Source organism: Tympanuchus pallidicinctus, unplaced genomic scaffold (assembly GCF_026119805.1).
Source record: "Tympanuchus pallidicinctus isolate F22 unplaced genomic scaffold, pur_lepc_1.0 scaffold16, whole genome shotgun sequence".
Classification (NCBI taxonomy): domain Eukaryota; kingdom Metazoa; phylum Chordata; class Aves; order Galliformes; family Phasianidae; genus Tympanuchus; species Tympanuchus pallidicinctus.
Window position 1 is genome coordinate 4,766,066 of NW_026294679.1, and position 14,428 is coordinate 4,780,493.

The 14,428-nt window shown below is 37.1% G+C and overlaps 1 protein-coding gene across 4 annotated transcripts in view; it reads right to left on the bottom strand.

The window, feature by feature from the left end:
• Positions 1-2,616: 2,616 nt before the first annotated feature.
• The window catches only part of WDR11 (WD repeat domain 11), a 34,574-nt gene continuing 22,762 nt past the window's right edge, over positions 2,617-14,428 (bottom strand). For 2 of the 4 annotated variants that reach the window (XM_052677091.1, XM_052677090.1), the window contains exons 20-28: positions 12,489-12,597; positions 11,044-11,106; positions 10,040-10,105; positions 9,156-9,327; positions 8,834-8,929; positions 7,596-7,761; positions 7,260-7,357; positions 6,184-6,329; positions 4,879-5,826 (exon numbers count right to left, since the gene is read on the bottom strand). In XM_052677091.1, the coding sequence (XP_052533051.1) occupies positions 5,676-5,826; positions 6,184-6,329; positions 7,260-7,357; positions 7,596-7,761; positions 8,834-8,929; positions 9,156-9,327; positions 10,040-10,105; positions 11,044-11,106; positions 12,489-12,597 (1,067 nt within the window). In that variant the 3' untranslated portion in view covers positions 4,879-5,675. Of the gene's footprint in view, positions 4,809-4,877; positions 5,827-6,183; positions 6,330-7,259; positions 7,358-7,595; positions 7,762-8,833; positions 8,930-9,155; positions 9,328-10,039; positions 10,106-11,043; positions 11,107-12,488; positions 12,598-14,428 lie in introns of those variants that run through there. The other 2 variants (XM_052677093.1, XM_052677092.1) reach the window with 2 other exon arrangements.

The window sequence follows — 14,428 nt, forward strand, 5'->3', positions numbered from 1 at the left end:
ACACCCCTTGGAACTCATTTTATCGCTGTGAGTGACTGTCCCCATTCCCTGAGTTCTGCTGCCCTCTCCTGCATGAACTGGAAACTGATGGTTTGAGAAATTCTGGGAGGGTTTCAATGAAATACCGCAATCTTGCGGCTTCCGGAGGGGATTTAGTTCTACCCTGAGGAGGGGACAGGAGTTGGAGGATGAGCAAAAATAAAGCTGGGAAGGGGTGATGGTGAGAGCTTCTGAATAGAGAGAGGGGAGAGTAAATATAATAATAATAATAGAAAACAAATATAATAGTAAAATATATATATATATATATCCAGCCACCAGTCTGTATCTGTGAGGGAGACATCCAGTGAGACAATATAAAAGTAGGCTAGCTTATCTACACTGCCTACTTACACCACCTCTTGTGCTGACAGGTTAGAGGCATGCTGCCACAAAACAGTGGAATTTTGAAGAAAAACAAACATTTATACAACTTCACTGAAAATGAAAACGTGGCGGAATCACAAAGAGAAGAATGCCCTTTGCCCCTAATTCTGTGGTGAGGAATTTGCCTGCAAAGCAGTCCAAAAGAATAAACAGATGATTTTGGTTGGGTTCAAAGAACGTCTCTTGGCTTTTTGATGAGATGGTTGTGGCATACAATAATCATGTAAAAGCTGTATGTTAGCCTAGTCCTACTAGGAGCAAAAGCTGCTACCAGAAAATATCACATTCCGGACCGGGCGATCGCTGACAAATGGCCTTCCTGCTCTCCTGGTGTTGGAAGGCTGCTTTTTTCTTGCCAGGCATCTCGGCTTGGTTCTAATCAAAACCAGGCATAAGTTGGGAAAGTGGAAAAAGAAAGCAGATGTTGAGGTAAACCGCAGAACAGAGCTGGAAGAAACTATCATAAAGAAAAGTCTCTTTGGCTTGATAAGTATTCAAGAACTATTTTTCTAAAGGGAAAGGAGAAGGAAAACACTCCATTTTGGTTGTTTTTTTTTGTTTGTTGGTTTTTCTTTTTTCCAGTTTGAAAAAATAGCTGTGCATGCCTTCCTTTCCTAAATGTAGGGAAAAGGAAGCATTTTTCAGCAGTATTTTTCTTCAGCTCCTACTGACAAGTTGTATAACATAGAAAGCAGCAAAAAACAGTGCTAATAATTCACTGGTAAGTCCTCAGACTGTGGAACTAACACTTACATTCTTGGGGCGACAGGAACTTCAGGACGTTTCAGCTGCACAGCCACCTGGTGGTTGTCTCTTCCCAACTCATTACAAGTTCGTTTGCTCACACGGGCTGAGGAGACAGCAAAATAACAGAACACACTGAAAAGGTCAGAGTTCTCTATTGGGGGAGGCTGGGAGCATTCTGGTAGTTTTGAAACTGATTCTATCAACAAAAGTAGTCTCTCTTCGTTATTCAGCACTGCTAAATTTTGCAGGATGGAAATCAGTGTCTCCCATTTGAGATGTCAGTGTGTACTTTTGTCAGACCTCTCCATTCACTGCCTATAATGAATGCTTGTCACAGAAGCAAGGCATTTAGAAAGGGTAAATCTTGTATTTGGGGTCCTCTTTAAAGAAATACAAAGATCCCACCCACTCTGTCCTATTTTGAACTGCAACTCTGACACTCACAGGAAGCAGCCACAACGAAGTACAGTTCTTTGCAGGCAGACAGCAAAGCCTCACTTGCTGCTTTGCCAACATGTGCCCACCCATAAGGAAGAATGAGCTTGAAAAGGAGTTGTGCACATGATCCAAGAAAACAACTTCACTGTGTTCAAATCTTCCATCCTGCTTCAAAAACCAAATCAATTTCAGACCTTACCTTTCTGGAAAGTCAAGAATAGTCCACTGTAAAGGTCAATTAGATACTCTATTAAAAGCTGCGTGTCTGTTAAAACAGCAGAGGGTAAAAGCAAATACACGTGAGGAGTAGTCTTATTTTCACACATTATCAGAAAGTCATAAATGGACCAATGGAAGCACTACAACTGTCATGGTATTATGTGAAATCGAGTTCCCCACTAAATGATACTGCTGGGATTAACAGAGCCACAAAGCATGCTTTTAAGTTTCATAGAATCACTAAGGTTGGAAGGATCTCTCAACAAGTCAATAACAAGAAGTCCAACCATCAACCCACGTCTCTGACCACTCAGACCATGTGACAAATTGGGTAGGCTAAAACTTAAGCACAACCAAGGCAAGCCCAGTTACCTTTCTCACCTGATTTTCAGACCCAGCAGAGAAATGTAAGGTCCCTCTTTTCACTACTGCCCACGCTGCAGATTCAAACAGTTCACATACCACATTCAGCAAACTATTCTGCATTCCAGCACTTTCCATACTCAGCAGTGTTGTTACTTCATCCACCACCAGCAATTATGTACTTAGACATTATAGAATACAGATTTGGGCAGCTGATCAAACCCACTTAGTCCTAAAGAATCTGTGACTGTCATTGGGACCAGTAGGGAAACTGTGCCTAATTCATATGAAGGGTGATCACTTCCCCTTCTAAAAGCAGCCATGAACATTGTTCCAGTCCAGAAGGCAAAATAACAATTACACCATCAGCATTCATTCCAAGAGAAACAGATGACATTTTTGCATTAAATAAAGACACACAGATTTAGAAAGATTTTTCTTTTATTACTGCGATTGCATTTCTATCTAAAGAAAACTTTTAAAATCACTTCTACACTGTATTTTCATCATAAAAGTTTCATTAGGGAATAAGCAAGTGGTATTCTGCACCTTCACACTTGAAAGTATATAGAAACATTCAGTAGCAAAAGGCCCTTGCCAGAGACCCAGTGACAAACCATTCTGTGTAATCTGCCAAAGTCTGAGTATTCTTACATTAAGTCTCTGGTGTCCCTGTCCTGCACTACTGCTATTGAAATCAAGCAAAGGAACTCAGGAGTGCTGTTGCAGTCAATGGCAGCTTGAATTTAGCCCACTGATAATGACATTTAACTTTGCTTAACTTTGTTGCTCACCAGCTAATATTTAAGGCAAATTTCATTGTATGCTTGTTTTCCCAAGCAAGTATGTAAGTATAATTCATAAGCCACTGAACATCTTTAATGATGTGTATAAGATGTGGGACAACCTACATAAGGTACATTATCTATATAAAACATTCACTTTTAGAGCAACGAAACATTTTCAACTTGTACAAAAACCATCAGTATTGAAAATTCAAACCTTCAGTGTGTTCTCAGAAATGCTATGCTAGATTTTAATTAAAAGGTTTCTGGAGTTGAAGAGAGGTAATGAAGGTAGTGCTGCTCTAAGAAGGAATATGGAATATGCATTTACAAATCTTCAAGCTTAAGAAGAGTCAAAGACACAATTACATTAAGTAGTAAAGTCATGAATTACATTCAGATGGGAAACTTCTTACATGATATGATTCTTCTCACTACTGCATACTGAACTTCAGCAGCTCCAACAACTTCCTTTAAATAATTAGCCTTTTCAGCCAACTCTTATTTTCACATGCCACAGTCTCTCATTTGCAAATGCAGTCTAGCATTAGCATCCACTCTTCAGCTGCAAAATCTCTCAGTCAAACAGTAATAAATAGAAAACACATTTCTAATGTGAGGAACAATAATGAAAACAAATGCATCAACACTAAAATACTGTGGGAAGCTGTTTTGATCCTGCTGAAATACTGGCAAAAAAATGAAGAGAGATGCTTTCAGTAGCATCCCTAAGTATATGGACCACAAGATGTGATATCATATAAACCAATGAAAAAAAAACAACATCTTTTGCTTCATCCAACGTTCTTTCCACCTCTTGATTCAGGACACATTGAAATACCTTACAGAATAGTAACTATGGAGAGAGCATTAGCATCCTTCTGAACATTCTGAGGAGCCCACCTTACCGCTTTTTGAGGTAGGATAATTTTCCCATCCTTTGATCCCATTACACAGTCAAGACAAGGCAGAATTTAGTCCCTAAGGAGTGCAGGCAGTGCTCAATTATGAATGACACCAAATATAACAATATCTTAATGGAAAAAGAAGACATGTTATACGTTTCTGGAATGTTTGGAATCTTTCGTAAATAAATCTGTTAGATTCCATTCCATCCTGGTGTGAAAAAGACAACAAAAGGGAACTCATGTAAAATAACAGTAATTTTAAAGAGAAAAATTGGATTTGAGAAAACAACTTTCCAGGAATGATCTGTGTGTGTTTTGTGATCTGTATTTATTCTTTACATAAATTCATATTTTTATAGTACAGATTGAATCATTTATACATATAAATACAACAGTAGTGAAGAACTATAAAGATTTGATTTTTGGAAGTAAATGGAGCAGGCTCTTCCACAGGTACAGAATGCTTTCAGCATTTTGTTCAGTTTGATTTCCGCTGTAGTTGAAAAAGCTGAAAATATTCATGTATAATTTTATCATAGCCTTTTTTTCCTTCTCTCTTGAAAATGAAGACAAGTTAAGAATAAACAAAACAGTTCTTAAATTTGCCTCCCCACACATTTAACATTATTTGCTCAAATCACACGTGAGCTATTACAGCGATTCAAGAGAAAGCGCATTTTCACACAGTGCAATATCAATCTGATGGACAATCCAGTTTGATAGAAGAACTCCTCTTAGCAGTAAATACAGAACTGCTACTCTTCTGTCACTTCCATCGCTTCCCCTTTAGGCTGTTTGAGCTCAACCAATAAATCTTTACCAGCTTCTCCTGCTTTTGAGGCAAAGAAAATAGCTCCTTGCCTAAAGCCCAGGAGCTTCAAGCCCCTGGCATAATCTGCATAGACAGCATGGATCAGTTTATGTAAAGGAAGCATTAAGGAAGATACAAAAGCAAAATGAAAATATAAGAACCCATTTTCTAAACTCACTCCTTAGCTCTCCCAAGCTGAAAATGCTGAACGTTGCTGCTATATGTTCTAAACCAAAAAATGGAAAAAAACGCTGCTTTAAATTCTACTACTGAATGCATATTACCATTTACCAGGCAATACATGAAGTGCTATAAGATAAAACAAATTCCATACAAGCAGAAGCATATACAGTAATATAACATCAAAATTTGTGGAAAAAAAAAAAAAAGGTAGATCATGTGGTCACCAGTTTGATGTATCTGACATTACCTCCCATAATGGGACAGTGGCTTTTTTAATTTACAAGGAGTCATCAGTGATGACAGTCAAGTATTATTTACACGTGCATTATCATTTACTGCACACACCTAAATAAAAGTGTAAGAGCAAATGTTCAGAGTTCAAGAAGATCAGACCAGAAGGGCAGACTGTACTGCAGAAGACTTTAGATACCTCTTCAGATTACCCTGAATCCTGACCTTTAACTTCACTTGTTTTCACCTTCCCAAAATTGAAACCTTCACACAGCATTTCAGTCAGCAGTATGGTTGTCAATAGAGGGTTGTCAAACCACTGACCTTACTATGCAGTCTGAAGTAACAACTTCCAAGTTCTGTAAAGAACATTTTATCATCTGTACTTCTATTTTTAACTGTTTATTTGTTTCACAGTGCCACTGACCTCACAGAGCATCAGGAGAAGGAGGTTTTACATATCTATGCAAATGATTCCTTTACAGCTCTTTCCTCACACCTCCTTCAAGCACATATCCTGGAAAACAAAAGCAGAATCTTCTATTCCTGTGCAGGCTGGTTAACCTAACACTGACACACACAAAACTGTAAATAAGTAACACAGATGAAAAAACAGGATTTCAGAAAAAGGATATTTGTATCATCGTTGACTTCAAATGCCCCGTACTTCAGACAAGCTTCAACAAATAAAGCCGCTCTATCAAAGTATCTCATACTGCAAAATGGGGGAAAAAAAAGGATTTGTTAGGACAGCAAAACAGAAAAGTATTCAATATTGCATCAAAACAGTTGCACACAGACTTTATAGAAGTCTGCATGTAGCTCTGGAGTGGCAGATCTCTTCTGCACTGACAGCTGTACCGGGCTTCTGAACATCACTGGGGTTAAAACAGTGCCACCACTGAGCTGCCACCATGGCATATGTTCACGCTCCCACATCACACACACACACCACAAAACACATACTGAAATAGAAACAAATGTCTAAAAGCAAATTGTAGGCCCCCTCCTTCCCCCTGGACTTCTAAGCTGCTGCATTCATAAAACACAGATGATACTGTTTCAGTTTTACCTGTGCAACATCTCTGCAACTTTTGTAAAGCAACCAAGTGACAAGAGGACAAGAATGGCTTTGGACTTCTGGTTGATTTGTGGAGAGCAAAGGTGATCCACCCAACGCTTTAACACGTCAGCACACTCCTCTGAGTTTAAGCGAACCTTCAGGAGATGGAAAAATGATTATGAATTCTAGCTAAACAGAGCTTTCTTTCACTTCTTCCAGTCCTTCGGGCAGAAGGAAAAGCATCTCAAATTTTATTTCAAAAAGTGCCTTAATCCTTTGAGCAAATACAACAAAGAAAAAAGAATTACACAGATATATCAGAAGTCCACTCAGGTCACTCAATATTTAAATGTACTTAACTCTTTTCTTCTTTTTTTTTTTTTTCTTTAAATAAGACTTTACTAAAACCTCAGGTATTATGATGTTGGGAATGTTTATTTTTTCTGAAGACTGAAGGACAATGCATCTTTATTTTTTCTTGAGAATGATCCATTTAGAAAATCCAAGAAAGTCTTTTTCCATACTTTCTGCAGGAGAAACAGACTACTCAAAGATAATCCTCAGTGACTTGTTTCCTACACAATTTAATATAGTAGTGCTAAGTCTAGGTACTTTTACAGGTACACGATTTTAAATGTGTACATACTGAAACCAAAGTTGGTGCTAATGTGGCTGGGTGCTCATGTTAAAATCAGCACAAATGCTACATGGAGCTCTGCACTAAATCACTGTCTAATTATTTATCAACTTCCAGGAATGGGTTTCTACACTTCACAATGAATTCTCTGTAGTTGTGACTATATACAATTTCATAAATTGAAGTTAGAGAATTTAGTATTCCAACTATTTTTTGGGTCCAATCTTGTCATTTGGATGAGTAGGGCAGACCTCAGCAGTCAAAAGGCTGAAGGACCTGTGAGTGCTAGCTGAAAACATTGGCTTCTGAAAGCTTAAAACATGGAAAGAATATTATTTTCAAATTGACCCTTCAGTTTTTTAACTTTGGAGATCTTAATACTATCACTGTGCTTCATACCTATGTAGGTCATTCATGTTAGGACAGCAAAAGCAGAGAAACTGCAAACCTTTGCAAGCCATGCTGCACGATTCCATTCACCATAAGTTTGCAAGTAGCGACAAGCATCAGCAGCCTTATCTATCAGACACAGCAACTGAACACCCTCTGGAAAATAAGAAATTAGAATATATAATAAGGGAAAAAAAAGTGTTACTATACAACTGTGAGCAGATCATTCACCACCAGAAAAAAATAGCTCTATTAAATATATCTCTTCCTAGCATTCCTCCATTTTACATATGCTACAGAAAAGGACTCATTCCACTCCCTGTGGCATTACAAGCATTAATAACACACAGAATTGCTTAATTTATAAGCAAACAAAATTCAAGTCCCATTTTACCTGAGAGCTTTCCATTAGCTATCATGTTGGTTGCTACCAGCTTGATGGTGCTTTGAGATGGACCTGATGATGTGACAGTTGTTACCAAGCAAGCTTTGAGTGAATCACAGTAGTAATGTGCGTTCTCTGAACTTGTTTCTAACAGCAGCTGTACTGCTCTGTCAGTCTGACAAGAGAAAAACATACAGCTTTGACTTCAAGTCATTCACTCTCAAACAAAAGTCCTTATACATATATGTTTGTTACTCTTTTTAACACATGAAACAAACAACAGTGACTGCAGACTGCAGACTGCAGAGATGTGTAGCAGGGTAGTAATGGTTATAGCTTTATTTCAGTACAGTAACCTTAGGATAGCATTCATCATGCACATAATGTTTAACCACAGCCTATGAGTTCTACTAGGGGCAAAAGAAAAGTTTAGTTGAGAACACTTCTTTCCTTGAATCTTAGCAAAGTTATTAGAAGGAAGAGAAGCACTTAAAATAAGCAGAGGAGAAATATAATGTAGAGATATAAAAACCAGGATCTGATCAGTTGATTTAATAGCTGGTATTTTGAAACAAAGGAGGAATTCATCCATTTAAATGTTAGGCATCTCAAGATAGCCATCGACTCTAGAATAGCTGCTCAAGAGCTGAACTATGGAGGCTCATACACCAACTACAACCTGCTTCTGAATGGAATGAACCCCCACAGGTGGACCACCACTGCCACTTCACTGTAATGAGGTAATGTTTCTGCCATTTTTTACATATATTTGCTGCTGTGCCCAAACACACAGTGGTACAGAAGTCATTTAGATTCAAATTATTCATATCAGGGGCTCAGTAAGCAGCTCTCTACAGTGTTTTACTGCTCAGTACAGACCCATCAGATCAGAGACACTGCAGTGAAAGCTCAGACATGCCTATTATTACCTATTATGAGAGTACTATGTGCAGACAGAGTTAGACCAAAGATACTGTGTTTGTTAGACTTTTGGATGATTCAAAATGTAATTTTTCTTTTCTAGTCCCAGGAATACAAGGAAAGGTTTTTATAAGGTTCCCATGAAAATGATATGTGCATTATAATACACCAAGCAGTCACATGGAGGCTACAGAATAATAACACATTAAGACAGCAAAAAGTATTTAGTGGGATGAAACAACATGAGACAAAACAGACATTAACTGAATAGGGCAAAAATATAAAACAGAGCAGAAGGACACAACATTCAAATATTACCCACAAACCTGGCCCAAGAGAAGAAGCTGGTCAGCGCATTTCCTGGTATGATCGTATGTTGATCTCTTCACCTCCTGGAGATTTACCCTTTCGAGCTGAAATTTCTGCATGAAGAAGAATTATTAAGAATATAAGACTAAGAGAAGAGAGAGAAGCAAGCAATTAAAAAAAAACAACCAAAAAAAAAACCCAAGGAAATACTTGGGGAATTCTAAAAAGCTCCTACTTAAATAACAGGGAATGACTTAATTCAGAGTTGTGTGCTTACAATAGAAGTGAAATATACATCTTAGGGCTTTTCCCTGCATAATTTGTAATTCCTTGGAATACCTGAAAGTAATGACTTTCACATAGTATGTCATAGCATATATCCAATGGATTAACCAGCTGTTCTTGAAGGATAACTGCATCTGTTGGTTTTGCAGGTTTTTCCTGGGATAAACTGTGCAAATAGTGGGCAGCAATGGTCCAGAAATGCAGTTCAGACTCATCTCCATACAGTCTGAGAGAACAGAATTCAGCATGAGAAACAAGACAGCATTTTTTAAGATAGAAATATTGTACATTTAACTTGTCCTTTTACAAGGAAGTTGCATTATTGTGGGACAATTTTGCATTATCAATGGGACAGACTACAAGAAAAGATTCAGACAGATAGATAAGAGGTTGGCCAAAAGACTTTCACAACAGCAAATTAACTCACTGAATTTTCAGCTTGTAAGTGATGGATTTTTAAAAATTATTATTTTACACTTAAACAAGAACACTGTTTACAAAGTAAAAGAAACGTTTGAAAACATGTCTCTGGATACAGATCGATACAGAGCTACACTACAAAAAAAAAAGAAATAAAATGAAAATAGGCCCTCCTCTGCTTACACTATCTATTCTGTGTTGTAAAGTTCTCAATTATGGCCTTGGAATGCTGTACAAGTGTTATGTTCAACACATTAGAGCAGAAATACATCTATGAAAGCATCATGAAGAACAAAGGATCTGTATATGTAGTAAGCAAACAGAACTCTCTCAGCTTTGTAACATTTTCACTTTCAGTCCTGAAAACGCTGTAACAAATGCACAGCAAAGTACTTCAGCAGCTTCAGTGTGCTAACACAGAATTAGCTGGCACCTGAAATTTTGACATATTCATATGCATTAAATGGATAAGGATTTTATTCTGACATATTTCATACAGTTCTCTGAATATCTGCTACCTGGCAATTAGGAGACATCTCTGCAAAAGAGTAAACTCTGGGTCAAGCAGAAGTTTCTTGATGTCACTGGAAAAGGAGAAATCCATAAAATGCTGTGCAAGATTTTTGTTAGCACATATTATCTAACAAATTAAAACAAAACAGAACTAAAAACATATCATTTTCTTTTCTGAAGTAAAAAAAAATGTTACTATCAAAGAAATTGCAAAAACCATTTAATGACATGTAATAATCACAATGAGCAACTTACTCTACCTGTTTAATACTAACAGTGAGTGTCAAGAACACCTTATTCTTGCAATAAAGGAAGCAACCACAAGGGTGTATACAATGCTGTAATTCAATATGCACTGATTCTACAAATTACAAAATTAATTCAATTACAAATAATTACATAACACTACACAGTGTATGAAGTGAGAGCTTTTAGGTATTTTTCGAAGTGCCCAAAAATACTCTAAGTTTTTTTGTTTTCCATCCTATTAAATGAAAGAAAAGGGAAAATGGAAAAGCTTCCAATCTAATTGTCATAGTTCAAGCAGAATGCCAAAAACCTGTTTTCTTTGTAAGCAGAGCAGAGAGTATGAACATTACATGCTGCAGGTCTATCTCCAGTAGAGTACTTTTTACAGAGTTTTTCTTTTCCTTTTGAGAGCCTAAATATCTCAACAAACCTTGGAGAAGCAGTATAAATTAATAAACTTCAGCATGTCATGAGCCAGCTACAAATTACACACTAATTCTAATCAGTACCTTTAAATCTTTTGCTGGCAGTCACTACTACAATGTTAAACATTCAGTACTGACTTCCATCAGACTTTATGTGGTCAGAACAACACATTTTGACTGCTGGGTCAATATTTAACCAACTACTTTGAGACAGTTGCCTATATAGAAAGAATTGTATTGTATTAGGGTTTATTCTTTCATGAGAGAATATATTTCTTTTTCTCCCTTTCTCTGAACTCACTACCCTAATAAAACATTAAAGAGAAAACTCTTACTTTGACAGTGAATTCAGCTGCTCTTGAATCAGATTTTTGATGTTTTCATCCTCTGGATAATCGCTGCATTAAAAAAAAAAAAGTTGATTACCAAGATGACACATTATCTGTAAAGGAAGTGTATTACTCTTAGTAAAAAAAAAAACAACCAAGAGTACATACAAGACATATGAAACCAATCTAGCATACTTCTAAAGAAAGCTTTTCTGCAAGGTTTCTGTCTAATCACTAATTCCATGACAGTCATCAAAGACTGCACTCACTCAACCGCAGAGTCAGAACAACTGATCTTTCTTTTCCCTCCCTGTTTTTTTACACTTGAAATTAATGAAAATGCCAACACCAAGCCCAGAGAGGCTATGGATGCCTCATCCCTGGAAGCATTCAAGACCAGGCTGGATGAAGCCCTGGGTAGCCTGATCTAGTACCAGATCTGCAGGTTGGTGGCCCTGCCTGTGACAGGGGGTTGGAACTTGATCATCCTTGGGGACCTTCCAACCCAAGCCATTCTGTGATTTCAAAAATGAAAGCTTAGCAGTTATACTCTTGTAGTGCAACTGTTTCTTACACATCAAACCTTTTGTTCCTGTTTTTTCTTCCCTGTTTGCAGTCTTATTTTCAATCCTTACCCCTGTGCCTTACTCATTCTACAAAAAACATGTTCCCTAAGCATCTACAATTGCTATGTCTCTCTAGTAGTAATCTCATCCTCATTGCAACATCTGAATTATGAATCTCTATGTATCCTATAATGAAAGTTTTGTAAGAATTTGATTCCCCTTTCTTCTTTTATTTTTTTATCCCATGACCTACTGCTCCTTTGTTGTCAAGAAGTTCTTCGCTGTATATGCTTAATATTTATTCATATCAAGTCAGAGAATAATAGAAGCTTATGTGCTTATTACCTTTGAGTACAATGCTTATATACTCCTGGTTGTGTACTGCAGTATCTTTTGAGCATGTACTTATATTGCATTTACAATTTTGTTTTATGGGTCAGTGATCACCAACAGTAAACAAATGCAATAAAGGATAAAGAAAGGTGCTCCCCCTATGGTGTGAAATATAGCTCACTAAAAGTAACTATACATCTTTCAGACATCACTTAGGACACCTTCACTTACACTTTAGGGACCAACTCTGATTGTTCTTAAGTTAACTTCTTGTAAAAACAGAACACACTGATGATTTCTAAAGTAATATAACCTGTAAATAACAAATCATTGGCAGTACCTTAAAGCAGAAATCCTTTTTAAGTAGCTAAGGGCTAATGAAAGTCAAGGAAACACAATATTTGACCTTAAGCCTTTCCTATTTATTACTTTCCAAGTGACACTATTATCTTTCTGACAGTCCCAAAGACTGAGGAAGGCTTGCTAAGAGTTATTCACACAAGAATATTGATAAGAGATATGCAGGTAGAATTCAAAAAGACACCTCCTTACATGTTCATAACATCCAGAGAATATTTTTCATTCCACGGCTGATGCAACAAGAATGCTTTTAAAGCTAAAGAAGCCCTTGGAACAAGTAGATAGGGACACCATGCAGGTTCTGAAACAAACAGAAAAGATTCACTGTTGAATGGCAAAGTGCAATAACACTCTGTTAGGTAAACCATTAAATGTACCACCTTGTTTATAAGCACCAGAAGAGAACATACAGTCATACAGTCATATATTTACACACAGCACGTGTTACTGGAGATAAAAGCTTATTGTAACACTTAAGCAACAGCATTTTGTAGAAGGCACAGGGTTATCAACCGTGCTCAAATGAGAATTTCAGGACATCCCATATCGAATTTAGTTACAGACTTCTGGAACACAACACACTAACATTGAGCAGAGCCATATATAATACTTACTGCTGCCACAAGGGCATGCTTGAAAGTAAGCACAGCTACACCAAATGCACTGTAATGTGCATTTTACTTTCAAATTGCAATCAGAGCTTCTGCAACATACCACGTAGGTTAATACCCATTACCCCAAAGGGATGCTGTGAAGTTAAATACCTGCTTATATGTGCAAAGAAAAAAGATGAAAATTATAGCACTACCTGTGTTATACAAATATAGAGGTCAGAGACTCTGTATTCAGGATAAGGGTTGGATGATATGCAGTACCTGATACCCAGTGACTTATGGGTAAAACAGGTATCAACCAGCTACATTATCAAATAAATATTCAGAAATTCCAGTGCTCTGCACATACTGCATGGTGTAGGAGTCCTGTAAATGTATTTTTTTTTAATTAAAAGATTGTAACAGCATAGAGGAAGGCAACCTTAGTCCTGGCATATCCTAATGTTGGTGTGCTTGGTTTTGAACATTAATTTTTATAGTTCAACATTACAGAACATTCATTTGATTTAAAAAAATGGTTGTGATAAATGATGTTTTTCCCCAAACACTCCACACCATGATTTCCCACATCGTTATTTTTTTTTATGAGCATCATAATCAGAATCTATTGACTTTAAGGAGATTAATGAGTCAAGGCAGGACTGACAAAAAGAAAAATCACAACAAAAGCAGTTATTTATAACAGCAGAAAAAAAGGAAAGAACTCCTCATATTCCTTAGAAGTTCAATAATGAGGCATTTTAATTATTTCCTGATTTGAAAGCTCTGAGGAACCTGTGCAGATGGGCCTGGGCTACAAGCGAAACAGTAAAAATAGAGAAGGTGAAGGTGGTTAATGAAAGCCCTCACAATCAATCCTGTCTTTCTCTAAATAGAGAGAGAGAGAGAGAGAGAGAGAGCTTCTTAAGGCATCCAAGACATTATGAAAAGCCTCCTCATAACCCCCAGCCTTTTGTTCTGGGCTCAAGATCACAGACACAGACCATATTCACTCTTTATTTTTTTTTATAGGGCACTGTGAGCATCAGAAAATATAATCTTTCTTCATAGCTGCCTCGGAAAGAGTGGGATTCGGGTAACAATATCAAAGATTTATTTATCCATTAATAGTTTTATGTTCATCAGTTTGCTATTAGTAATGTTTCTTGGTGAAACTGACTCTTGTGATTCAATCTCCTTTTCCTTTGAGGATACTTCTGTGCAAGTACAGCTTTGTGATACCCTGCAGAACACACTGGCCTCACCTTGAAAAAAGTCCTCAGGAGGTCAAACGCACATCATTCTCCTGTGATAAGTGACCAAAACTTACCATTCAACTGTACTTTACAAGCCATACTTTACACTGGGAGTCAACCTTCTCTGATAAATCATATTTCAAAACCCAGAAGAGTTTCCTTTTTTTTTTTTCCCCAATTAGAAAGCATTTTTTGATATATGATATAGAAGAACATCTACCTGCATTAAGCACATGCCAGCAGGCCGTCTGTTTTAAGTCTTGCAATATATGAACTCCTGAGG